Source organism: Odocoileus virginianus, chromosome 11 (genome assembly GCF_023699985.2).
Source record: "Odocoileus virginianus isolate 20LAN1187 ecotype Illinois chromosome 11, Ovbor_1.2, whole genome shotgun sequence".
Lineage (NCBI taxonomy): Eukaryota > Metazoa > Chordata > Mammalia > Artiodactyla > Cervidae > Odocoileus > Odocoileus virginianus.
Genome location: NC_069684.1, coordinates 20409947 through 20437355, shown reverse-complemented (window position 1 = coordinate 20437355; position 27409 = coordinate 20409947). Strand labels below are relative to the sequence as shown.

Below are 27409 nucleotides of genomic sequence, written 5' to 3'. Positions count from 1 at the left end.
GCCTCGTGGACCACTCTTGCTCAGTCCTTTTCTGCCTCTCATTTCTCTGTACAACCTCTAAGTGTTGGAATGACTCAGGTCTGAGTCCTCTTCTCCAGGTATAACTCTCTTTCTTGGAGAGTCATCCAATCCTGTAACTTTAAATGGTATCTGTGCTGATTGACTCCAAATAGGTATTTCCAGCCCTAACATTTCCCAGAACTCCAGATTCGTAGATCTGATATCACCATCTGAATCTTCAAGAGGCATCTTAAATGTGTAGATACAAAATGGAATACTAGATTTCTGAACCTAAACCTGGTCTTCATCTTATTGTCCAAATGAACCACATAGTCGTCCAAGCTACAAACATAGAAACTATCCCTCGTGTTCTCTCTCTCTGTCTTTGAATATTATATAATATCAACCAGTGCTACTATAGTTGTACCACCAAACTTATCTGGACTACCTCTTTCTTTTCTTTCCACTGCTACAATCCCAGCCTAAGCCCCCATCATCTCTCCCTGGCTACAACGGCCTCCTAACTGACCTCCCCATTTCTTTGCATGACTGGTTCCTTCTCATCTCTTAGGTCTCAGATAACAGGTCAAAGCTCAAAGAGGACTTCCCAAACTACTCTTCCCCACTGCTTGTTCTCTGTCAACTTGCCATGCTGATCTTCTTAGAACTCACCACAGTGTGTGATTATCCATTTGCTCCCTATTGAATGTGTTCCCTGCTAGAATATAAGCTCCAATGGAGCAGGGAGTTCAACTCTTTTCTTTGCCACTCAGTGCCCAGGGTTCACCACACTCCCTGACCCACAGTAGGCTCTTGACAAATATTTGCTGGAAACAATGAATTCAAGTCTTTCCAAAAGAAAAAAATCTCTTTGGGATTCCAGAAGCTAAGGAACCATCAATATTTGTTCTGGTGCTTTTCAGAAATATTCCATTCCAATTAGCCACATATACAGTATCAAGGGCTTCCCATGTAGCGCTAGTGGTAAAGAACCCGCCTCCTAATGCAAGAGATGCAAGAGATGCAGTTTCGATTCCTGGGTCAGGAAGATCCCCTGGAGGAGGGATTGGCAACCCACTCCACTATTCTTGTCTGAAGAATCCACATGGACAGAGGAACTTGGTGGACAACTGTCTATGGGATCATGAAGAGTCAGACATGACTGAAGTGACTTAGCACACACACCACACATGTATCAAACATGAGGAATGTTTATTTAAAGGTATTGAGTTGAGTTGAGACTATTTTAAGGCTCAGTTCAGACAAAATTCTATAACAACTACTCCTTGGTTGTCCCAGCTTATAAACCAGGATGGTGATTATATGTGTTGGTTGGTACCACCTGGCTCAGGCACCAGTCATTAGCAAGAACTAAAGGTGTTCTTTTACATAAGATTTTACAAAAAAAAATTTAGTTAGGAAGAAACAATCATATGAATTAAAATGAACAATATTAAATTTTTAGCTCTCTGACACATAAACATTTATGTACCATAAGTGGAAACTAATCAAGTCATGAGAAAATATTACTTAATGAACTGGCATTACCTTCTTTATAGGTAAAACTTGTCTTTGTTTAGAATAATATCTTGAGAGATGCCTAAGGAGTGAAAGTACAAGCTCTGGATGTGTTGTAAAGAAACAAGAAAAGATCCCAAAATCATTCTTCATAAGAAATTGGAAACTATAAGAAGAGAAAAGAAGTAAGTGAGGAGAAAGAGTGGGAGAGGGGGCTAGGCAAAATGTCAGGAGGCTGAGATTCTGGTTGGCAGAAACAGAGCAAGAAGATCAAATTTGCAATTGTAAATTGGCAGCTGAAGAGTACAGAGTATTTGCCATTTAGCCACCTATCTGGCAAATGTTATCTCTGAATCTCCAGGAGGAGTCTACTGCACACAGGTGCCTCTCATGAATGTGGGGTGGGAGATCTAGGAGGAGGGGCGATAACCTACCCTCGAGTTAGTGCCAAATGAAGATAAAGGAACAGCTGCTTGACAGACAGTGAAGAAGCAGAATTCGCCAGAAGCCAGAAATCAAACCCTGATTATCAAGAGAATGCGAAGTCCAGAGAAACTTCAGGGAGTCTGGGGAGAGCATTGGTTTCCCCAGAAGACATGGGATGAGGTTTCCAGATGAGCTTCTGTAAACCTCAAGGTGGTATCTGACTTCCCAGACAATCCAGGAGCCACTATCAGTGTAATTCTACTGATAAATATCCATCACACGGCACCATAGGGTTAGTGAGAACCCTAGTTAGAGATGGTAGGCAGTATTCGTTCCAACTTGTATCCTCTCCTTCCATCATTCTGTCCTACTTTGCTTCTTTTTATTGTCCCATGTGGTTCCATACTCCAATCTAGACCATATTAGCTACACTCATAGGTCACTATTTTTTTATTTTACTATTAATACTCAGAGTTGGTTAGCCAGAACAAAAAAATTTTAATTTATGAAGTCTAAGTGCTAGGAAAAGTCCAGTGAAAGCTACATTTTAAGCAATAATAATCACAAAGACACAGAGCTCCTTCAAAAAGCATATTCAGTTCAACTAAATCATTTATTTGAAATATTTGAATATTTGAAATCAACAAATATTTCTGAGCTAGATACCCTAAGTTCTCAAACTTTAAATATGAATAAAACCCAATTGCTTCTCTTGATGAGTTCACCATCCAGTGGGGATACATAAACAAATAATTACAATGTAATATGATAGTTGCAAAGTATAGTAATAACAATAACTTTTATGAGGTCATTGAAGAGAGGCACTTAGTGAAACCTGCAGGAGGGGTCAGCATCAGTTTGGCTTTTGAATGAGCTGACAACTGAGTTCTATCTTAAAGGATATAAAAGGTTATTCATGTAGAGATGGGGGATGGGGATTAGGTTTCAGTTGGGGTAGATGAGGTGAAGGGAAGTGGAGATTTCTAGAAGGAACAACGTGGCAAAGACATGGAAGGGGGAAAAAATGCATAGGCTATGCAAGGTTTTGAGTTGCCGGAGACAAGATTAAGACATAAATGAAGCTAGAGAAAAAGGTAAAGGCTAAATAACCCTAGGATTTGAATGCTGTGTTAAAAAAATGTAGATAATTCTACCTGTAATAGAGAAACAGAGGGTTTGGGGGCAGAAAAGTGGAATGGCAAGATTTGAGTTTTAAATAAATTGTAAAGAGGACAATTAGAAAGCGGTTGTCGTGGCACCCGTGGTTGTATTTATCTTTGAGGTAGACAAAACAAAGGAGATTTATTAGGTAAATTTTGTTCTAGTCTAGGTGAAAGATGAAGAGAACTCTACCTGTGAAGGTGGAGGGGTGGAACACATCAAGTAATGTTGAGTAAACTGAATTACCAGGCATGGTAATTTTGACTGGATTTGAGAAATAAAAGAGAAAAATCCAAAGAATTCTCTCTTGGATGACAAATATAGGGTCAAGAGTTAGGATTCTCACTCCAGTACTCTTGCCTGGAGCACCCCATTGACGGAGGAGCCTGGTAGGCTGCAGTCCATGGGGTCGTGAGGAGTCGGACACGACCGAGCGACTTCACTTTCACTTTTCACTTTCATGCACTGGAGAAGGAAACGGCAACCCACTCCAGTGTTCTTGCCTGGAGAATCCCAGGGACAGGGGAGGCTGGTGGGCTGCTGTCTATGGGGTTGCACAGAGTCAGACACGACTAAAGCGACTCAGCAGCAGCAGCAGTTCCTACGGCTCCTCGTGTCTTCTTCCAGCCTCTTAGCTTGCACCTTGCCTACCCTGGGTTCAGTGAACTGTGTGAATTGTGTGAACAGTGAGACAACTGGCATCATGAACAGGATCAACAATATAGACGCTATGTGTTGACTGGGCTTCCCCTGGTGGCTTGGATGGTAAAGAATCAGCCTGCAATGCAGGAGACCAGGTTTCATCCTGGAGTTGAGAGGATCCCCTGGACAGGGGGATGGCTACCCACTTCGGTACTCTTGCCTGGGGAATTCCATGGATGGAGGAGTCTGGTGGGCTGCAGTCCATGGGGTTGTAGAGGGTTGGACACTACTGAGTGACTTTTACTCACTGTGTTGATTGAGATCACTATTATTAAGTGGTTAGTTTTCATTTTATCAAATTCTTAAAATACCATGTGCACATGATATTTTGTGGATTTTTAAAATGTAATTGGTCAAATCTGAATCTCCTTGATTTATTAAAATGTTCATTAATTTGTTTCACAAATGTTTATTATATGTATATTATGTGTCAAATACTATTCTAGATTCTGAGGATACAGCAGTCAAAACAAATCCCTGCCTTGATAGAACATCTTGGTGATATCCTTAGGATTTAATAATGGTCTCAGAATATGAATAGGTCTTTAGTGATGTTCCACAATACATACAAAAGTAAATAATTCTTGTCTAATGGTCGTTTCATGCCTAGGGTCAAAGCTTTGACAGACCACTTTTAATCAGTGATAAAAAACAAATTTGACCTCCTTACTGCTTTGGATCATATTTCACTGAAAAATTATCTTATAGTCTTTTTTTATTATTGTTTTTGTTAATATGAATTATTCATTCATAATAAAAATGAAGCCTAAATTTAAGAAAAAGAGGATTCTGTCTACAGGAGGAGAAACTAATTTAATGGAGAAGACAGAGAGTTCTATTCTAAACATGTGAAGCCTCAGCTGACTTTGGGACAACCAGACTGAGCCAGGATCAGCTAGAACTGAAGGGAGAGATCTGAGACAAAGGTACAGCACTGAAATTCATCTCTGTAATCAGCATAGTTGAAACATTGAGGATGTGTCAGATCACCTAGGAAAACATGAAGCGTGAAAAGAGTGCTGGTCAAGGGAGATTCCAAGGAGAAGATAAATAAGCCAAAAAAGAAGGTAGAGAAGGAATGTTCAGAGACAAATGAGAGACTGGGTGAGTGTAATTAAAATAAAGACTAACTTTTAAGAAGGAATGGATTGTTATATGTCACAGATGCCTTGCAATATAGGACTTTCAATGTATCTGCCTGGATGTCATCTTGAGAGCTGTGGTCATAGAGCAGTAATGGGTTGAAGACTGTGTAGGAAGGCAACCCCGTTGGATATCCAGGAAGGATATTCAAGCCAAATGAGGACAGCAGCAGATGGGAAAAGTTATTGGCTTGTCTCACATGGAAATATAGATACACAAACACTAAATAAAATATTTACAGTTCATTAAAAATACAATATAATGAAGAAGGGTTTACCCCAGAAATGAAACGATAATTTATTTTTGGAAATCTGTTAATGTAACTCACCATCTTATCAAATGAAGGGAAAAAACTAAATGACCACCATGATAAATACAAAAAGAAATATTTAGTAAAAGTTAACACTCACTTTATGATTTTAAAACATCCTTCTTAGAGAACTAAAAATAGATCACAGAATTACTAATATGAAAAACTTTCAGCAAACATCACAGTTAATGGTGAAATAATGGAAACATTCTCTTTAAAGTCAGAAACAAGACAAAACTATTGTGTTTATTCCACATTGTCCTGGAGGATCTAACCAATGTAGTAAGACAAGTTGGGGAAATGGGGGTTTGGAAAGAAAGAAACAAAATACTCATTATATGAAAATAATACAATTATCAACAGAGAACATTCAAGACAATCTTTGACATGTAATCGGTACTTAGCAGGAAGTTTTTCAAGTTTGATAAACACAAAATCAATGTTCAAAAATGGATAGTGTTTCTATATGTAAGCAATAACCAATTAGAAAATAGAGTAATAATAATACCTAAATTATAGTGGCAAGAGAAGCCATATGTATTCAAAAATAAATCTAACCAAAAAATCTAATACCTATATAAACAAATGATAAAACTTTACTGATAGACATAAAATAGAAGAGAAATAGCACTTTTTTTTTTTTTTTTTGGCTGCATGGCTTGCCAAATTCTACCCCCTACAGAGGAAACATGGAGTCTTAACCACTGGACTGCCAGAGCCCCCAAAATAGCATATTCCTGAAATGAAAACTCAATATTATAAAGAGGCAATCCTTAATGTATAAATTTTGTTAAATTTACAGTCAGAATCCCAACCGGGTGTTGTGTGGAATGTGACCAGTTGATTTAAAAATGTATACAGGATACTTCAGGGCCAAGAATAGGCAGGATAATTTTGAAGAAGAAAAATAAGGAGAGGAAATGAACACAATGTAGTACTAGAACATAAATAAATAAATGGACCAGTAGAATAGGACAGAGAGCCATACCTATGAGAAATTGACATATGATAGAAATGAAAGTGCAAAGTAATAAGGAAAACCTTGACTATTCGAAAACTGGTGCAGGGTCAATTAGTTATCCATATAAGGAAAAAATTAGATCCTCCCCACTGTACGCATAAATAAATATCAATTAAAGACTTCAATGTGAAAGGCAAAATAATAAAGGTTTCAGAAGATAATAGAGCAGAATATATTCATTACTTCCAAGTAGGGAAGACTTTTTTAAGACAGAAGAAACTTAAACTATAAACAAACAAGATAAATTAAAATTTCTATGGAGAAAGTTATCATGTGCATGTGTGCTCATTTGTGTCCAACTCTGGGACGCTGGGATCTACCAGGCTCCTCTGTCCATGCAATTCTCTAGGCAAGAATGCTGGAGTGGGTTACCATTTCCTACTCCAGGGAATCTTCCCAACCCAGGGATCAAATTCAGGTCTCCTGTCTCCTGCATTGGCAGGAAGATTCTTTACCACTGGGCCACCAGGGAAGCCCATAAACAATGTTAAAAGACAAGACTAAGAGAAAATACTTGCAAATCAAATAACTGACAACAGTTTAGGGCATAGCATACAGAGAGAACTTTTATAAATCAATTTTTAAAAAGACAAAAATACAATAGAAAAAACTTACCAGGACTTCCCTGGTGGTCCAGTGACTAATGCTCTGCGCTCCCAATGCTGAGATCTCAGGTTCCATCCCTGGTTAGGGATCTATACACCTCATGCCACAAGGAAGATAGAAGATCCAATGTGCCACAACTAAGACAGCACAGCCCAAAATAAATAGATATTTTTTAAAATGGGGATAACAATTTAAAAAAAGAGAAAGAAGAACTCGTCAATGAGTATGAAAAGGCAATTTAGAGACATGAAATCTGAATTGCTGCTTAACCTCTTTAGAAGAAGTTGTAAAATTGGACTACTTTTCATATATATGAGAATGGTAAAAATTTTTTAATCTGACAGTGTTAAATATTGGCAAGGATATGAAATAAAAATTCTCCTACTACCCCGAGGAAACCAGATCTGAAAGAGACACGTGCACCCCAATGTTCATTGCAGCACTGTTTATAATAGCCAGGACATGGAAGCAACCTAGATGCCAATCAACAGACTAATGGATAAGGAAGCTGTGGTACATAGACACCATGGAATATTACTCAGCCATTAAAAAGAATTCATTTGAATCAGCTCTAATGAGATGGATGAAACTGGAGCCCATTGTACAGAGCGAAGTAAGCCAGAAAGATAAAGACCAATACAGTATACTAACACATATATATGGAATTTAGAAAGATGGTAACAATAACCCTATATGCAAAACAGAAAAAGAGACACAGATGTACAGAACAGACTTTTGGACTCTGTGGGAGAAGGCGAGGGTGGGATGTTTCGAGAGAACAGCATCGAAACATGTTTATTATCTAGGGTGAAACAGATCACCAGCCCAGGTTGGATGCATGAGACAAGTGCTCGGGCCTGGTGCACTGGGAAGACCCAAAGGGATGGGATGGGGAGGGAGGTGGGAGGGGGGATCAGGATGGGAATACATGTAAATCCATGGCTGATTCATGTCAGTGTATGGCAAAAACCACTACAATATTGTAAAGTAATTAGCCTCTAACTAATAAAAATAAATGGAAAAAAAAAACAACAACAAAAAAAAGAAAGTAAATTGGTACAGCCACTGTGAAAAGCAACTTGCCAATATTTTGTAGAGTAGCGTGTACCCTACTACATAGCAATTCAATTTCTGGACATATTATCTAGAGAAATACTTATACATACTTATGCACAAGGAGAATTGCCTTAAGGGTGGTTTATTGTTTACAATCATAAAAATTAGGAAACAGCTATCAGTAGCAGAATATATAAATTAATATTGAAATATTTATATGGTATAAAACTCCACAGCAGTAAAAATGAATGGACTTGATCCTTGAGTATCAACATAGATAAATCTTAAAAACACAATACAGAATGAGAAAAGTACATTTCAGTATATATTAATGTATATGTAAATTTCATGGAGACAAAGACAAATTCAACAGGAAAAATCATCAAAGGATTTGCATAAGTACATGCTATATTTGGTTTATCACATATCTGTCCATCTATTCATTCATCAACTCATATTATGGATGTACTTTAAAGAAAATTGAAGATACCAATGGATTTCGTAGGTCAGGAGCTTTTTGATTAGAGGAGAGAGCCGAACACATAAACTGAGGGAAGAGGCCTTCAGTGCTAAAAGTGTGGTTGAAAGAAAAAAAAAAGAGAGAAGATAATTGTTTGAAGCCAAAAGAGGTGGGATAGTTTGGCTTTTGAAAAAGGGGAGAGCCCACTCTTCCTCTGAGACTGAAGGAAAAGATGGTGGTGGGTTGGGGACTTTGAAGGAGATCTTGTTTGGTGGCCTCAGTTCTTCTCCTTGAAATAGGAGGCAGAAACATTTTGAGAATGAGAATCATTAGGAGTTGACTAGGTCTTGAGGAGAGAGACAAAGATTAGGTATATATTTATTCTAGCTGTGCTGTGAGTCTTGTGGAATCCCAGTACCCTAACCAGGGATTGAACCCGGGCCATGGCAGGAAATCCCAACCACTAAACCACCAGGGAATTCCCAAGATTACGTATATTTACCTGAGAGAATGGAAGGAGCAACTGATCAAAAATAACTTAAGGGACTGATGGGGTCTCTGAAGGCCCAGATGAGTTAAATCTGTAGCAATGCAAGACTCTAGGTTATGTGATTTTCTCCAGCCTCAGCTACTTAAGAAGGAGCAGAAAAAAAGCATACTGCAGGAATGATCTTGAGTTGATGCTACAGACCAGGCTGTAAGGGAATGGAAGAGACTGGTGTGAGAATGTTTCAGATGAGCATTTACTGGTTCCAAGTAGAGCATGGGACGAAGAGAGTCCAGGAATCAGATAAAGAGATCAACAGATCTGAGTTCTCATGAAATGGAGAAATGGCCCCTTTGCTGAGCCACAAATTTAAAGAGTAGCTTTGTTCTAGCTAGGCTTACTGCTACAACTCCAAACACACAGAGACACAGATTGTTTAAGGACAAAGTCTTCACGCCTCTTTAGAAACTCTGTGGCAGCCGTTACCACATCCCTGCATTTTGACAGAAGCTTTACCCTATTGGGGTACCAAAAACTGCACACCAAAATACAATATTTGAAGCTTGGCTCTTTTTCATCCCTATAGTTCTCTGTCACTGATTAAATGGGAAATGCTTCTAGTCACCAGTTCTCTCTTTAACCCTGTCCCTTTAATGGTTTGTACTTTCTCACTTTTTCAGCTTATACTAGGAACATTTTCATTTTCATTTCTTGTACTTGTCACTTACAAACTCCTTACTTATCCTTTCCACTAAGTGGTCTGGAGTCAATATTTCATTGTAATAAAATACTCAACAATTCTTAATATTTCTTCTTGGAGGTATAGGCTCTACTTCTTGTCTTGAATGAAGGGGATTTCCTTCAAGGCTAGGATTTGCCCTGCAAATATCTTTGGTTGGGGTTGTTAATTTTCTAACTTTGTTCTGTTGTGCTCTAGAGTGAATTGAGGTGGAGGGGTTGGCATTTGGCTACCTGTAACCCCACTGCTACTTCTGGACCATCACTCACCACTTTAATGTAACTCATCCTTCTCTTAAGGGTGATTGCTATTCTCTCCTCCTCCCTGCCACTAACCACCCGTATGATTGCTTCCTTTCATTCCTCAAAGACTTCGAGACTTAACCCACAGTCATCCGCTTTATCCAATCTCCTACCACCATCCTAAAAGTTCAATAACTTAGCTTCCTAACTTTCATACTTCTTTAACCCTATGACCTTCTTCTTTCTAGTTACCTACTTTCCAGAACCACATTCTGTATCTTGTCATCACTCAGACAATATAGCTAAGCAGTCTTAAACTTCAGTTCCCCACTTTCTGACTATTAGCTTCTAAATCTCTAACTCCTCCCTAGTTGTCCTCTAAGGATGTCCTGTTATAGACCAAGTGGAAAAATGATCCAAAAAAGTTTCCAGGGCTTCCCTGGTGGTCTAGTGGTTGAGAATCCTCTTGCCTATGCAGGGGACGCAGGTTTGATCCCTGGTCCGGGAAGATCTCACATGCCGTGGAGCACTAAGCCTGTGACCTGCAGCTACTGAAGCCCACTGCCATGAGAATCTGGCCACTGCAACAGGGAGTAGCCCCAGCTCATCAAAACTAGAGAAAGCCCGCTCACAACAACAAAACCCCAGCACAGCCAAAATAAACAAATAAATAAATCTTAAGGAAAAAAAAAAGTTTCCAGAGCTCTTATTCTCAATAGCAATCAACCCTGATCAACAATGGTAAGACATTCAGGAGGTATGACCGTCTTAATCCATATTTAGATGACAGCCTTCTAGGGATATATTTTAGATGTTTTTTGGTCTTTGCTCACAAGAGTCATCTTAAACAGGCTCCAACTACTGTAACTGATGTCTCAACACCTTTATTAAACTAGAGGCAAATGAAAATGGGCCAGTGTAGCCATCATCTGTTGACCAATGATGATAGTATGGCTCTCAAGGTAATATAAAGATAGTGAAATAACTTAAAACATCACTTCTCTGGAATCATTTGGCTTTGATGTCTTTTTATTGCATCTTTTGAGGCCTCATCAGAACCACAGTGCTAAGGAAGGGGTCATTTTCTTTGACTAGGGTGAAGTAACTTAGTGTATCTATGGTTACTAGAAAAACACAGAAATTAATTTGCTGAAGATTACCCCCTTCGTAGATTGTGTTAGTTAATAGATGGTTGGTACTGTGTATTCCAGGCAGAGCTGGAAAAGATGCAATGTTTAGAGTGCTGACAAAAGCAAGAGTACACAAAAACACATACAAAAGTTTGAAGAGTTTGATACTGGCCATTTCTAAAGCAGGTTCTGTAGTGGTCATCACTGAAAAAAAATCAAAACTTTGTTGCTCTTTCTAATACTTTGTGATGTTTTAATTTTAATTACATGGGGCGAGGTAGGGCTCTTTATTCTTTTCAGTGTTTAGGACTTCTAAAAGTTTTAATGAGGCCTGATGTCAGTGGCCCTTGTGGTTCCATCTGAGTGTTTTTATTCTTTTTGCATTCCTGTAATTGAATGTTGAGGTGAGGTCATTACTTCAGAGGAGCTTTTGCCAAGAAGAAATGACTGGTGGAGGTCTGTTTGTCTCTGGCCTGTTCTACTGCTTTCCCAAACAATATGGTCATTGGCTGGTAAAAACAGTGACTTTCTCTTATGGAACACAGGCCAGGTATAAGAGAGCACTTACAAAATCCGAGAAGATTCCTAAATTCTTGGTGTCAATGAATGCTTAAGATCCAACCGTTCCTAACTCACAATCACTGTCAAACGTTGCTATAAGGAGAGCCTGTGTTCCTTAAGTTCTCAACACCTGCCTCAGTTTCCCCATTTAGACTACTCACTTCCTTTCTGTCTGACCTGCTTCCAAACTTGACTCATGCCACAGCTTTGGTTTTTATACAACTCTTTCTACCCAGAATGCAGCGGAATGAATGGCAGTCACCCAACCACTTGAGGCTTGCTGTCCTAGGCTCTTGAATTAAAAGACAGAAAGTAGAGAAACAGTTCCTTTTAAATACAGACCCCTTCTAGGGAGTAGGGAATCTATTTTCTTCCACTGCATTGGATTCTGCTTAAGACTCAGGATGCAGGATGCTCTTTTGATGACGGATAGACAAGGTTGAAAAGAGGGACATACTAAGCAATGAGGAACAGCTGAGAGCTACAAAGATAGGGCTGTGCTCATGTATAAATAGAAATGTTGCTGCTACCCTGATGAATCAGACCAGATGTTTCTCTGATGTCTCTGTTTGGTCCTTTGGTTTATAAAAAAAAAAAATATAATTTTGCTAAAATTATATGTGGGGCCAGAAATGTGGCACAAATGCTTTAAGCTTAAATAATATGTAAAAGAGTAAAATTACTTTACTTAGGAAACCTTTATCAACAAGAAAAACATCCATTTAGAGAAGCACAGAAAAGAGGAGGAAGGAAACAATCTGTTGATGGAGCTGACGAATTACGATTCAGAAGATCTGAATTCCAAGTCTTCATCTGTCACTAAATGCGTGACCTTGGGCAAGCCAGGTCATTTTCCTGGGTCTAGGTATATATATATATATTTTTTTTTTTTAATTTATTTTTTTGTTTTTATTGGAGTATAGTTGATTTACAATGCTGTGTCAGTTTCTGCTGTATAGCAAAGTGAACCAGCTATAACACATACATATATCCACTTACTTTCAGAGTCTTTCCCCAAATAGTCATTATGGAATTTGAGTAGAGATCCCTGTGCTATAAGGCAGCAGCTTATTAGCATCTATTTTATTATATACAGTAGTGTGTATATGTCAACCCCAATCTCCCAATTCATCCCTCCCCCTCTTTTCCCCCCTGGCAACCACAAGACTATTCTCTATGCCTGTGACTCTATTTCTGTTGGTATATTTATTTTTTTAATGGGGAGGGGCTGGGAGAGAATGGAGTTACATGGTGAAGGTTCATTAAATTAACTTTGTAAGTGTTTTTGCAATCCCAAACATCTATGAACCCAACCAGGTTTTCTTTTTCAGTTTAATTTCTTGTTTCCTGGCTTCTAGTTTCATTGAGGGGTTGGTATGTGAAAGACATTGTAGGGGATAAACATGAATTAACCCAAGGCCTCTGTCCTCAAGATGCTTATAACCTAATAGCAAGATATTAGAGTTACACAAAAGCTGATACCACAATATAAACTGTGATTGATTCCAGAAGGCAGAAATGAACAAATGCCATGGGAACTCAGAGGAGGCAGAGATCACTGCCAGCTTGGACCATAGGAAATAACTTGCTAGAGGAGGACATCAACATTGGATGGGGGAAGGGGTAGGGGCTTGAAGGTTGGTGAATATTTAGTAGGCGAAGACAGAGGAAAGGCCATTTCAGATATAAGAAACAAGAGGAGGCAAGAGGCAAGAAAAGTGCTGGATATATTTGGGGAACATGAGCCATTTGGGGTGACTATATGAGTCGGGTAGCAGTGCTGGTTTGGGACCACATTGGGGAGGCCCTTTTAATCTTGGCAGAGTGTGCATTTTACTTAGTAGGCAGCAGGGAGCCGTTTTTCTGAGCTTGGGTGCGACTTAGTCTGAACGGTGCTTTAGGATAATTCACCTACAGCAAAGTGTAGGATGAACTGAAAGCAGAAAGATCTCAGGGGAAAGAGAACAGCTAAAAAGCGAATGCATAATCTTGAGCTCGCATGGTGTCAGTGGGAATGGAAAGTATCCCAAATGGGTTGGATTTATGGAAGCTAGGGAGGGAGGAGGGGACTCAGGTTAACTCAGAGTTAACTCCAGGGTTAAGAACCTACTAGTACTTCTAACATAAAAAGGAAATTCAAGAAGAGACGGGTGTTTGGGCAGGAGAAACCAGGAAAGAATTCACTTTTCATGCAGTGTGTCTGAAGTACAGGGAGCATGCATATCTTAGTGGAGGTGTTGGATGTTTACACACTCCTGACTGGACCTCAGTACTGTGGATGCGGCTGGAGATGGGTATCTTAGAGACAACATTCTCTAAGTGAAGGAGCTGAAAAGGTTACCAAGGAATTGGAGAGTGAGGCAGGAGGAAGATGGACAACAGAATCTTGTGAAGTGCCTAAATTCTTCCATTTTGATGAACTGGGCATGGTCAGTGTTATAGAACATAATCAAGGGAGTGCCACATTATTGTGTCCAAGGGGAAAGGGAATATTGAAAGGGAGTGGCTGGTGAACCATAGTTGCATAACTGCCTGGGGGATTAGGGCCTTAGAGCTAGTGTCTAGACTGCCTAGAAGGAACTGGCTATAAGAAAAGAGTTAAGGGCATTTGTGACGAAGGAGCCTCTTTGTGTGTGCCTGTGTTTTCTTTTTTAAAATTTACTTTTGGCTGTTCTGGGTCTTTGTTACTATGAGAGGGCTTTTTCTAGTCTTAGCAAGCACGGGCTACTCTTCCTTGCAGAGCTCAGGCTGTAGGCACCTAGGTTTAGCAGTTGCAGCTTATAGGCTCTAGAGTGCAGGCTCAGTAGCTGCTTGTGCCTGTGAGTTTAGCTGCTCCTTGGCATGTGGAATCTTTCTGGACCAGGGATCAAACCTGGGTCCCCTCCATTGGCAGGCAGATGCTTTTCCACTGTACCACCAGGGAAGTTCTGTGTTTTCTGACAGATGAATAGAGGAGAAAATTGGTTGTGTACCTGGTCCTCAGGTTGACAGTCAAGATTCCAAATCCTCATTTCTCTTTATATTGATAATGTGTACTTAGAGGGGCTTCCCAGGTGGCTCAGCAGTAAAGACTTCACCTGCCCATGCACGAGATTCAAGAGGCAGATTTGATCCTCAGAGGAGGAAATGGCAACTCATACCAGTATTCTTGCCTGAAAAATCTCAGGAACAGAGGAGACTGGTGGGCTACAGTCCACAGGATCGAAAAGAGTCATATATAACTGAGTGAGCACGCAGGCACTCAGAACCCAAGGCTTCTTTCTTTTGAAATCTCAGGTTATTTATTGCCAGGCTTTGTTTTTCAGAGTATGATCAGGGGAACTTATTATCTTTTCTTCTCCACAGTTCCCCAGTTTTTTAGTTCCTTCTGGTTTTGAGTTTGGGGTTAGATTCTTAGAATTGAATTCCATTGACAATAAATATGTAGATCACCTCTGAGACCTTGTGTCAGAGGATCTAGAGGGAAGAAAAAGGAGAAGGGGGTAGGGCAGGCAGGGAAATGAGACATTAACTCTATTGTATTTCACACACAAAGGCCTGTTTGCAAACTACAATGTAAATTAAGACTTTAACAGCAGAGGATTTATCTTCACTTTAAAATCTGGGATTGCACCAGGCAGATACCACTGGTATAAATTCAAGTAGGATTGACTGCCTCCCAGCAATGCAAATTAGTTTATCACTTTTGTTTGCTTGTTTGATTTTTCTTCAATATTTTTAAGTGATAAAAATTTACAAAAGCCATGAAATATTTACTTTTGGCTCTACAACTGTTAGAACAACTCTACCTGCCAAAGTGGGGTTATTGTCATTCAGTGGCTAAGACGTGTCCCACTCTTGGCAACCTTGTGGACTGCAGCATGCCAGGCTTCCCTGTCCTTCACTATCCCAGAATTTGTTCAAACTCATGTCCACTGGGTTGGTGATGCCATCCTACATTTGCCAAAGGTAGGGTGGTGGTGGTGGGGGGGAACCCTGAAGGAATCCAGATCCATCAGTGAGGTAAAAAATTAGGAAGTTAGGGTTTTAATCTATGAACTAGCTATGTTACTTTAGGTAGGTTGCTTAATAGATGTCTATGCTTCAATTTTTTTCACTGGCGAAATGGTGATTTAAAAAAATACTGGTTCTGCTTTATCTCATAGAATTATTTTTCAGGTTGTGAAAGTATGATCTCTTTAAGTTATAAACATTAGATAAATTTCAGGCATGCTATCACGTAAGCAGCTAGAGAACTACTGAAGCCAGTCTGGGGTCAGAATGGGGAAGTGAAGCAGGAACTGGGATTTGGGAAATCTGGATGTAGAAAGTAGGATTATCGGGGATTGGTAGAAAGGTTTTTCTTCCGCTCAAGAATGAATGACGCCAATTAGAGAGCAAGCTAGAAAGAGAAAAAAAAAATTGTGAAAGTTTCATACAGCACTTCTGATGCTGCTCTGAAATAACTCCTAGGGTAAATAAATTCCTTATATATTGACTAATAAAGAGGTGTTCAAATTTGTACATCTGATGCCCATTACTTCCTTGCTCTCTGACTTTTGTTACCATGACTTAAACAGCAATTTAATATAACTAAAAATGCTCTGGTTCTGCTCCATGCAGGCTCTAAATCAACACTTTCTTTTGTACACCCAAACACTGAGCTATCTGATGCTTAGACTAGGAAGTCTGAATATGGAGTTAGATAGTAAGAAATCAGGGTTCTAGATACTGGAAACGATCACTTCAATACATCATCAAGCCACATATCAACAAACTTAATCATTAACGGTTCCAAGCTGAAGTAACCAGTTATCACTGAAGCTTTGCCAGCTAACATGACTGTTCCTCAGTTTTCTCAGCCGTTAAGCAAGAAGCAGGATCATTCTCTCTAAGGTTACTTTCTGCTATGAAGCACTATTACTCTAAATACGAGTTTGGAGAAAATGACAAAACGTGTCCTCATAGCTCTTGATAAACTCAAACAATACAGAAAGCGAAAATGTCTCCTTGTAGACCATTCTTGTTGTGCTAAGTAAAGAGGAACAGGAGAAAAACACAGAACAAAACCCTCCAAAAAGAGAAAACAGACAGACAGACAGACAGACAGACAGACACACACACACACACACACACACACACACACACACACACTTGTGGAACCCTTGTTCAGTTTTACATAGCCATGATCAAGAAACACTGCTGGAGATGTACTATGTGCAAGATACTTTTAAGTTGTTACTGTTCAGTTTAAAAATGATAATTATTACTTTTTCAGCCACTCTTAAAGCTGAATTGGTGGATAACATCGCTTTGGGTGGGCATAAAATTAAACCCAAGGTCAAGGGAGACAGTCTACAAATAGACCAAAAATAAAACGCAAGAGATATCATTAGAAGATTTGGGGGGAAAAAAAAAGCCAAGATATTGCACAAAGATCAAAGGCTAAAAAAGAGAAATATGCTTAGCTAATTCTGGGCTTTTGAGCATTTCATGTGCTTGCAAGGCCCGTCCATCCATCCACACCACACTTCTGAGCCATGCTATTCTAAACCGATGACAAGTCCAGCTTTAGCGCTGACAGGGCGCAGAGCGCGGATCCCACACAATTCCACAATCCCAGACCCGCTGCCAACTCTCCTCTCTGGGAAGGAAGGAAGCGTTTCCCCTAGGGTGACTGTAAAATAAAACAGCCTCTCCAATCTTTCCGTCCAATAAGAAAGAAACGTTGGTCTAAATAAATATAGACATAAATGCATATACAAGGAAAAGGGTAGGAAGAGGGGGGAGAGGGGAAAGGGAAGTTCTTTTCCTTTCTTTTTAAATTTCCCGCATCCCTTTTCCTCCCCGCCTCTTCACGCCGGCTCCACTTCAAGCAGCAGCTGGGGAGACGGAGAGACCGGGAAACGCACTGTAGGGCGGTCGGGGAGAGAGTATTTGGGAAGTAGGCGGTACTGGCTGGATGAATAACTCGGTGTCCGATTTTTCCTGCCTTCGGCAGCAGTTCCTCCTCCGCGTCGTTATTCCTCTGCACACGCGGCTGGGCCCTCGGCCCTCGATTGCTCCGGCCTATCACCCTGGGATGCCGCCTGCCGCCGCCACCACCGCGGCTGCCGGGCTTGTGGGATCCGCGGCGGAATCAGAGCCGGAGCCCCAGCCGCGGTGGGAGCCGTGGCCTGAGAGTTAGGGGGCGGGCCGGGTCATTCTTGGGGAGGGTGCTGAAGACTGGCGGGCGAGAACCCGGGGCCACCGCCCTCCCCGCAGGCTGAGGGAGTGGACGTTCGGAGCCCCTGAGCGGCGGCGGCGGCGGCAGCGGCGGGAGCCGGTCAAAGGGGGCGGCCCCTGGCGGCGACGCCCCCAGCCCAGCCCTGCCCGGCCCCGCTCCATCCCCAGCCCCGGCCCGTTCGGCCCGCGGGAGACGCCGGCGGGGGCACAGGAAGACGGCTCCGAGGGGGCCGGCGGGCGAGCCGCCTCTCCCGGGTCCTTCCACGTTCCTCCCGGGAGGGACCCACACCTGAGCCCGGACCCACCCCCCGCCCGGGGCCACGCTGGATCCGCCTCCCGGCCTGGGTCCCGCCCGCCGGCTGCAGGTGGGCTGCAGCGCTCGAGCCGCGGGCAGTGGGCGGCGGGGAAGGAGGTGAGCCGCGTCCGCGCCGGCTGCCGCTCGGGTCCGTGCCCCCGCTGCTGCGCTCTCCGCCTCCCCTTTCCGCAGGCAGGGCGCGGAGCCGCGCGCCCGCCCCGCCGCCGCCGCCTTGTCCCTCCGGGGCACCATGGAGCTCTCCCTGTCGTCGGGAGGAGCCGCGGAGGCGCTGTCCTGGCCAGAGATGTTCCCGGGACTGGAGTCCGACTCGCCGCTCCCCCCGGAGGAGCTGGACGCGGTTGTCCCGGTCAGTGGGGCCATGGCCGGTGGCATGTTGGATCGGATCCTTCTGGAGTCCGTGTGCCAGCAACAGAGCTGGGTCCGCGTGTACGGTAAGGACCTAAGGCCGTCTTAGAGGCTGATGTTTCTTATCTTTGCTCAGGCAGAAATGCATTCCCCAGGTCTCAGTCCCATCCTTTCTCAGTCCCCATCCATCCTGGGTCCGCTTCCCACATCCCTTTTTGTTCTGGGGGTGCATTTCTGACAAGTTTCTTCAGCTAGTACTTGAGGAGAGGGATGTGACTCAGTATGGTCTTTGGACCTTTTCAGGTACCTTTAGTAAGTTTAACGTGGAGTTGGGATATGAAGCCTTAATTTTCAGGTGATTACTTCAAGGGAAGTGTCACCCGATCTTCAAGAAGACGACACCAGGAAATCAATCAGTCTTGAGCAAGGAAAGATTGCAAACCAAGATATTATGAAAAAGCTTAGTGGAGGTTAAGATAATCAAGTAAAAACCAAAAGTATTTATTTGGGGAGGGGAACAGTCTGTCTTCTATAACCTCTTTCTGAACCTCACTCTCCAAAGGCGAGCACTTAGTCCAAGGGGTGTGGATTGTTTCAGATTGCACTATTGTTTCTGGTGCTCTTTGTAAAGTGACTGGATTGCTACTCAGCAAGTTAAAAAGTGATGAACACACTGAAACTTTCCCTTTCTGCATTCCTAGTAACCACCTCTTTAATTAAAACTGAATGATGAGATTCTATAAGGGCAAGCCTTGTGGCAGCGTTTAAGCCATGCTAGTTTTGAAAACCTGTAGCCCAGAGATTTATAGCCTGGCATTCAGGACTGAGCTGTGGCTTTCCAAATCATTGAAACGTCAAGGTGTTTATCACTTAGCTCACAGGGATATAAAAGACATTAGTCATGTGGCTGAGTATAAGATGGCAAACTTGAAGCACCTGAGATCAACACAAGTTTAAGGTGTTATCCTGCAGTCATGTGCATCTAAGCCTATAGTGATCAATTACTTTACGTGTTTTTGGCTGCCCCCCCCCCCCCCCATCCTGAGCAGGTTATGTGTTTACTATTCAGGAGTGACGGTGACTTTGAAGTTGTCTTCCTGGATAGTTTAGTTGATTTCAAGGCTTAGTCTATCACTATCAGAGAGATCATAGAATTGGAGTCCAGAGATGGGAATTTTTGTCTCAGTTCTGCTGCTAAGTGTCTATGTGATTTGGAGCAGATCAGATCACTTTTTTGACCTCTCATTCCTCCTCTGTAAAATGAGTGGGTTGGATTAAATAATCTCTTAATGGTCCTTGCAGTTCTAAAAATCCATCAGTTTTTATAGCCAATTTTTAAAGGATTTATGTATGCAGGACATTGTATTTTGCTGGCTGTTTGTAAATGTTTCTTGATGTTATTTTAGTTAACTGAAAGAAGTAAAGCAAAGAAGTGGGAAATGATGCAAGGTCATCCAGTTCATTCTCAGCAGATTAAAAACTTTAGTGCCTGATTTTTCATTCACTTGCTAGTCCTACTTAGCCGATGGTTTATAACAAAGGTTGGTGAAAATCTGAAATTGAACTTGAATTAGAGTATATTGAGGTTACAGCTTTTTCCTATTCTGTCCTATCATATACTTCTTTTGCATATTGTTTTTTTGTATGAAATTAGCCTTGTTACTGCAAGAATATGTATATATGACAATTCAGTAGTTCTGTCTGGGTTTTCTAGACCTAATGTTAGCTATGCACTTTGAATGTAACCCATAAAATGAATGTGCTTGTTTTTGTAGTCCATTCCTAGGCCTAGGTTTGTGTGTATGTATGTATATATATGTGTGTATGTATATATTGTTTCCTAATTATATGTGCTGTGCTTATTTCCTCAGTTGTGTCTGACTCTTTGTGATCCCATGGGCTGTAGCCTGCAAGAATACTGAGTGTATTGCCATGCCCTCCTCCCGGGGATCTTCCCAACTCAGGGATCGAACCTAGGTCTCCTGCATTGCAGGCGGAATCTTTACCATCTGAACCACCAGTGAAGCCCTCTTAAATATATAGACATAAAAAAAAAAAATATATAGACATGTACATTCTCTCTCACAAACACGTATATAATTTGCATTTCAGAGTTAATTTGCAGACTTTCTACTGCATTGTAGCTTTTTTGTTTTCCCTATCAAGTAACCAGAAATAGTTTTTATTTACTATTTAGTACTGCTACTTTCCTTCCTCTAAGGCAGCTTATCCTGGATACTACTTTATTGTCTTTAGTTTGATGTGAATATTCTAAAACTATCTTAATGATTCTTGACTTTTCTATATCCTTGGCTAGTTTTTAAGTTGCCTATTGTACAGCTCTTAGGAAAGCTTAGATGCAAAAATAATAGAATGTAGAAAATCAGTTTGGAAAAGTTTGTTTTGATTTTTTTGTTTGTTTGTTTTGTGTGTTCAAAATCCTGATTGTTTTGGAACATCAAGGTTGTTTCACACAACTGGAAGGGACTTTGATGAATGTATTCAAATGCTTTTTAAATAAATCCAGAAACTAGTCTAGAGTATGCAGCTGGGGATTGTGAACCTGGGTTTTCATTCTGGCTTTGCCACAAATTGTTGTCTAACTTTGGGCAAGTAATTTTAAGTCCATGTGCTTAGGTTTCTACATAAAATGTGGAGTCTGGAGTAATTGGTATCTATGGTATATTTTAACTTTAAAGTTCTCTGATTCTATGGCCTGCCCTATTATTTTACCTACAACTTGGTCTCCCGCTTCCAGCCTGACTTGAGGCCAGGCATCAAGCAAGCCTTTAATGCATTTAAATCATGACTGTCGGGTTTCTGGGGAGCACTTTTATCAAAAGGTCAATGAACTGAATTTTGAAAGAAGGAATGTTGAGGGCAAATGTATATTTGTTTGGAATGTTTTCACAAGATAGGAAGGTGGGGATGGGGGTCTCAGATCCAGCTCATTCAATTTCGAGACCTGACCTAAAATAGCCATGTGGGCTTTAAAGATAGGGTTTAAAGTAAAGGGCTGTATTAAGTGCTGTTGGCTTCTGGTTATGGCTCACATCCTCTCTGCAATATACTTATGTGTGAAATCAGTATGCAAACAGAAACAGAACTACCCCTACCCCTCAGATATCTTAACAGAAACTTTTATTTATTTATTTACAGAAACTTTTAAAAACAATATTTTATTAGTTTGCCTCACAAAATTTGAAGACTGGACACCGTTTTGAGTTTGCTACTGATAGGTCTAGCTCTTTGGTGGATAATACTTATATCCAGAGTTTTGTGTGTTGTTATGAGTGAAAACTTTTTTGGAATATGTTCAGAGCTTTATAATATGTGGATCTATATTTAGAACACAAACAAATGCACATCTTTGAGATAGGACTAAGAGAAAATCATGCTATTCTTCATTTTCTTTTAGCTGTAAAATGTTTCATTTGTTTTCTTCCACTGTTATTGTAAGTTGTGCCCATGCCCGTCAAGACTATAAAATTTTTGACACTGGAGAGTCTGTCTTGTTGATCTTTGTATTCGTGCCTTTCCACTCCCTTCATTGTCACAGTGTCTAGCAGATTGATGCCTCCCCCATGGTAAGTTAGTGTCTGTTGAATGTTGATCCATCTGTCCTCTGACCATCCAGATCTCAACCTGACTGACTGTATGGGTGGTAGAGTAGCTTAAACAAAGGCATGCCACAAACAGCTAAATATGGATGCAGAATCCAAGAGCATCAAATGCAGAACATTTTTCAGATATTTATAGCCTCAAAGAGAAGTCAATTGGCTGAAAAAGCTCAGCAGCCCAGCAAAAGGAAACGGGAGCGGCAAAGCCAGCCGCACTGTCTGTGCTTTCTGGTAAACAATGAGGACGTTAAAATTAACTACTTTACCATGAGTGGATGATGAGTGAAGGGCAGTATTTGGGGGAAATTTAAGATACCGGTCTCTAGCTGTGGCAGCATTGGAACTATGCACCCATCAGTACAACAGGTCTGCAAGTGTATGCACAGCAGTGCTCTTTAATAACTAGAAGGGAAATACAATTATCATGATGAAGTGGTCACCAAGAAACCATATTGTTTTCATAGTATGGGCAAGACTTATCTAAAATATTCAGTTAATAAATAACATCAGCATTATTGTATACCATTAAGCTAATATATGGCACATTGTTTATTAATGACTGGTAGAGACCTGGAAAATTTCTAAAGACTGTACAGTTTCAGCAAGCGGAAGAAAAAGGGAATTAATAATGCTGTATCAAGTATCATACAGTTCTAGAAATATGGCAGTGAGACTTTGGTAAGAGTTTCTCATGAACTGGATATGAGTTGGTAGGGACCAGGAGTCCTACCTGGTTGTAGTAAATTATATTGTTTTTATGCTTTACCAATTAAAGGATGGTGTTTTAATTTAAGAAGTATATTTTCTTGCAATTTTAGAGAATGTTTCTATATTTACTTAAAATGTTGCAACCAGTAACAAGTCCAGGAAGTTGTTTTATTTTGGTGCAATATGAACTAGTTGTGACTAACTCAGCTGGCCTTATACAGCATGTTTTTAGCATAATTCACTTTGAATATTCTTAGCAAATCACTCATTCTTACACATCTTAAATATGCACCCCATGACTCCTATTTTGTATTAACATGTAGATAAATGAAATTGCTCAACCAAGACTAAAAGTTTTACGTGCTTTAGCTAATTGATTGCCAGAAGAAAATCAGTAAATATGTACTCAGTATATCCCTAAACATATTCATGTTACTTTTAAGTGTTTTAATTTCCTCAGATGCTATTAATTGAGCTTTTACAAATCAGTATTAATGTTTTAGGAATCTTGGGATATTAAGCATGGCACATCAGGGATGGCACATTGACTTTGAGTGTTGACACCTTAATTTTCTGTGACCTCCAATACATTTTATGCACAGTAGTAGTAGACAGTTCTCCGCAGAAGTTAAAACTTTCAAGAAGGCCTAGGTATATAATATTTTTTTAAATTATCTTGATTTCAAATAGATCCCCCTTTTGCCTTTGAGAGAAAATTTGTGTGGTCATTTAACTTATGTATTCTACAAATGTCACAGATGGTGGACAGTTTCCTGTATAGTATCTTAGTATTTTTCTACCTTCTATCATGTTGGTTTATTGCGATTTCATTTTCTTTCAAAACTTTTTGTTTTGTGTTGTGGTATAGCCAGTTAACAATTTTGTGGCAATTTCAGGTGAACAACAAAGAGATTCAGTCATACATATACTTGTATCCATTCTCCCCCAAACTCCCCTCCCATCCAGGCTGCCACATGACATTGAGCAGAGTTCCATGTGCTATACAGTTGGTCCTTGTTGGTTATCCATTTTTGCTATTTCATTTTCAAAGAACGAAAATATTTTTACAGAATAGAAATTGTACATCTACAATCTCTTTTCCAAAACTGTTTGAACTAGTATTTCAGAATTCAAAACTTTCGATTTTAGAAAATATGGTATATATACAGTGACTTAAGCCTCCTGGGGTATCTGGAGAAACTTCCAAGAATCAGTCATGTTAGTAGTTCTGCAATTAAATACATGAATATTCACACCAAGTATGGTATAAGACTGTATATAGTATGATGTCATTGTAGGTCAGTTTACTGCTAGAGAAGTTATGAAGAAAGTGTTCAGAGCTTTTTGGATTTAGGAATTGCTGGTATGGAATTGAGGATCTGTATACATTCTCTGGCGTAAATAAAATGAAATTCTAGAATGCCGCTGTTTATCTGAGAATAGTTTAAACAAATATTTAATTTTTAAATTAAACAAATATTTAACAAATATTTAACAAATAATTAAGGATTGCCTTTATCTTTTTTAGATAATCTTTTCAGATATATTAATATAAGGCATATTAATGCAATACATTAATATTAATATAATAATATTTTTCAGATGATATGATTCAGTGCATGCCCCTTGAAAAATGATGTGTGTCCTGTTATGTTGAATGGAATAGTTTTTTTCTAATTTGCTAAGGAAAAGAAAAGGGATTCATATGGCAAAGTAGACTTTACGGAGACTGCTGAGGAAACGGTAGCAAGGCAGTGGTTTCTAACACTTTGTTTCATTAGAAAGAAGCATGAGGTAAATTAAAGTGGAGGGTTTATGTAATTGTTCTTAGCAGTTGTCCTCTTCAGTAACACAAAGTGGTTTGATCACCTTTTAAGTAGGTGAACCACAAAAAAGCATTCAACTAATGACTGAGTTAATCCAGAAAAAATTCAGCTGTCTGCTCCCTTGTCCTGCCCTGTTGGAATCACTTTTAAGTAACTGGAGAGGTGTTGGGTCTTGTTAACCAGGAGGAGGAGTTTGAGGTGTGCTGAAACCGATTCACCCGGCCTTGGCAGAGGGATACCTGCACTCTGATGTGTTTCTTCCCAAAGGCTATCAAGTGCTTCTCAAGATCTGTTGGTAGAGAACCCTTTACAAGTTTAATGTGGTTGGTTTTCTAGTGGGAAGGAAGCCATTAAGAAGTACATGATATGTAAGTAGTAGGGGGAAAAAGGACGTCCTGAGGCCCAGCTCAATGGGGTTAGTGGGAATATAGTGGAAAAAAAGAGAAGGAATGAAAAATGGAGCCCTTGAGGGCATAAAAAAAGCTTTACTTGCTTCGCTGTTACATAGTAGTGATCATCTTATCGCTACTAGCAGGGTTCAGGTGTTAGGAGCCTGAGTTTTACCTTCCTTCACCCAGTGTTTAGTTACATTAATTAGTTGTCTGTGGCTGTTTTGGTCATGAGGATCCAGTTTAGAGACTGATTGCATTCTCATTTCCCCATAAGTTATCTTCAGCATGGCTCAAGTTGTGTTCATCTTGTGTCCTTCGCAGGTATTGTTGTTTAGTCTAGTTGTTAAGTCGTGTCCAACTCTTTTGTAGCCCCATGGACTGTAGTCCATGGAGTTCTCCAGGCCAGAATACTGGAGCGGGTAGCCTTTCCCTTCTTCAGGGGATCTTCCCAACCCAGGGATCGAACCCAGGTCTCCTGCATTGCAGGCGGCTTCTTTACCAGCTGAGCCACAAGGGACACCCAAGAATACTGGAGTGGGTAGCCTATCCCTCTCCAGAGGATCTTCCCGACACAGGGATCAAACCGGGATCTCCTGCATTGCAGGGGGATTCTTTACCAGCTGAGCTGTCAGGGAAGCCCAGATAGCTGGGTCTAAGAGATTGGTACTACTTGCAGATACTCCTTGGGAGAGTGAAAATTTAGAAAGGAAAAATTTTAACATAAGGCACGAAAACAAAATTCAGAGTAGTGTGAAAAGTTAAAAAGTTGGTGGTTCTAAATATTTTCCTAAATAATCTTTTTAAGTTTCCTCAGTAAGGGAACTGGCTCAGGAAATTTAGCTTATTCCCCAAATTGGAGACAAATTCCACAGTTTGTCAGGATTAGAACTCTTAACCGCAGATTCCTCAGCCTCCTGTTTTAGCTTCTAGATCTTACTGCTTTCCCTTAGGGAGATGGCCTTTCAAAGCTGAAGGTCAGTGAGAAATACCAGATTGTTAGTTTCACAGTCTTTAAGGGAAGTGCTGGAAGTACCATTACCTAGGTAACAGAAAACAAAAATGGTCAAAACATCCACAAAGTAGGAGGTTAAGAATAATCTCTTAGTGGTGGGTTTAGAGGTGGACTAGAGGCCAGATTAGGTCTCTTCCTAAATTTTTTATTCTGTGATTGGAGGGGTGTTTTAAGGAAATTTGAATATTTCATTTGTGACCCTTAGAACCCTGGATAATACCTGTAACTATATTATATCTTCTCTTGTAATTTCTAATCTCTCTAATTCATATCATTAAAAAGTTAATACTATTTTCCTAATTATGAATGTAAGCCATGCTTAATGTAAATAATTGGAGTTATAGGAAAAGATGAAGAAAATTAAAATCAGCTCTAATTCCACCTCTTAGAGATAATTCTTATTTTAATATTTTATTGTATTTTACTTCAGTCTTTTCTATATGGATATATTCATTTGTGCATATTTGGTATCATATTGCATCTATTTTATATCATACTTTTTTCTAATAGTGTATTTCCATTTGGCTTTGAAAATGTTTAAAAATTTTCCAATATATTTCTATTTTTAAATTTAATTTTAAAATAGGTAATATATTTCCTTCTTTCAAAATTCAAAAGGTATAAAAGGATATACCATGAGGCCTCTCACCCCTCCTCCTCACCCCTCACTTGGCATCTGGCAAGCAATCATTGTCCCCTCAACCCCACACACAGTCAATAACTGTTTGAAATTTTTGTGTAGCCTTCCATACCTGTCTCATGCATGTAGAAGTAGATATGCTCCGTCGTGTCTGACTCTTTGTGACCCTGTGGACTGTAGCCCACCAGGTCCTCTGTCCATGGGATTTTCCAGGCAAGAATACTGGAGTGAGTTGCCCTTTCCTTCTCCAGGGGATCTTACTGACCCAGGGATCAAACCCATGTCCCTTTCTTCTCCTGCTTTGGCAGGCATATTCTTTACCACTGGTGGCATCTCAGAAGCCCCTAGAAGTAGATAGATAGATAGATAAATTCTGCTAAGTGTAGGATCCAAGAAATTTAGGTCAAAAAGAAAAATTCAGGGTCCAAAATTCCCTGCCTGTCCATTGGTTAGGACTCTGCTTTCACTGCCAAGGGCGTGGGTTCAGTCCCTGGGTGGAAGTCCCACAAGCTGCATCGTCAAAAAAGTTTTGTGTGTGTGTGTGAGGTTAATGAAATGGCTGAAATAGGCCCCCAAAGGAAGTTGGTCTGGTGTTCTGGGGGGAATCTGAAGCTGGTTGTTGTTAATTGTTTTGTATCTGAATTGATAGTATAGTTTTTACTCTGTGTGTGCTTTTTTCCTTTTTTTTTTTTAACAGAAATGATAACTCATTATAGGAATTGATCCACACTTTGTGTTAATCCTCCCTTGTATTTCCCCTCCACACATACTTGTCACTGTATCT

The 27409-nt window shown here is 40.3% G+C and overlaps 1 protein-coding gene across 3 annotated transcripts in view; it reads left to right on the top strand.

Moving 5' to 3' along the window:
• Positions 1–18223: 18223 nt before the first annotated feature.
• The window catches only part of RASAL2 (RAS protein activator like 2), a 389739-nt gene continuing 380553 nt past the window's right edge, over positions 18224–27409 (top strand). For all 3 annotated transcript variants that reach the window (XM_070474030.1, XM_070474029.1, XM_070474028.1), the window contains exon 1: positions 18224–18513. In XM_070474030.1, coding sequence (XP_070330131.1) covers positions 18312–18513 — 202 coding nt within the window. In that variant the 5' untranslated portion in view covers positions 18224–18311. The remainder of the gene's footprint in view (positions 18514–27409) is intronic.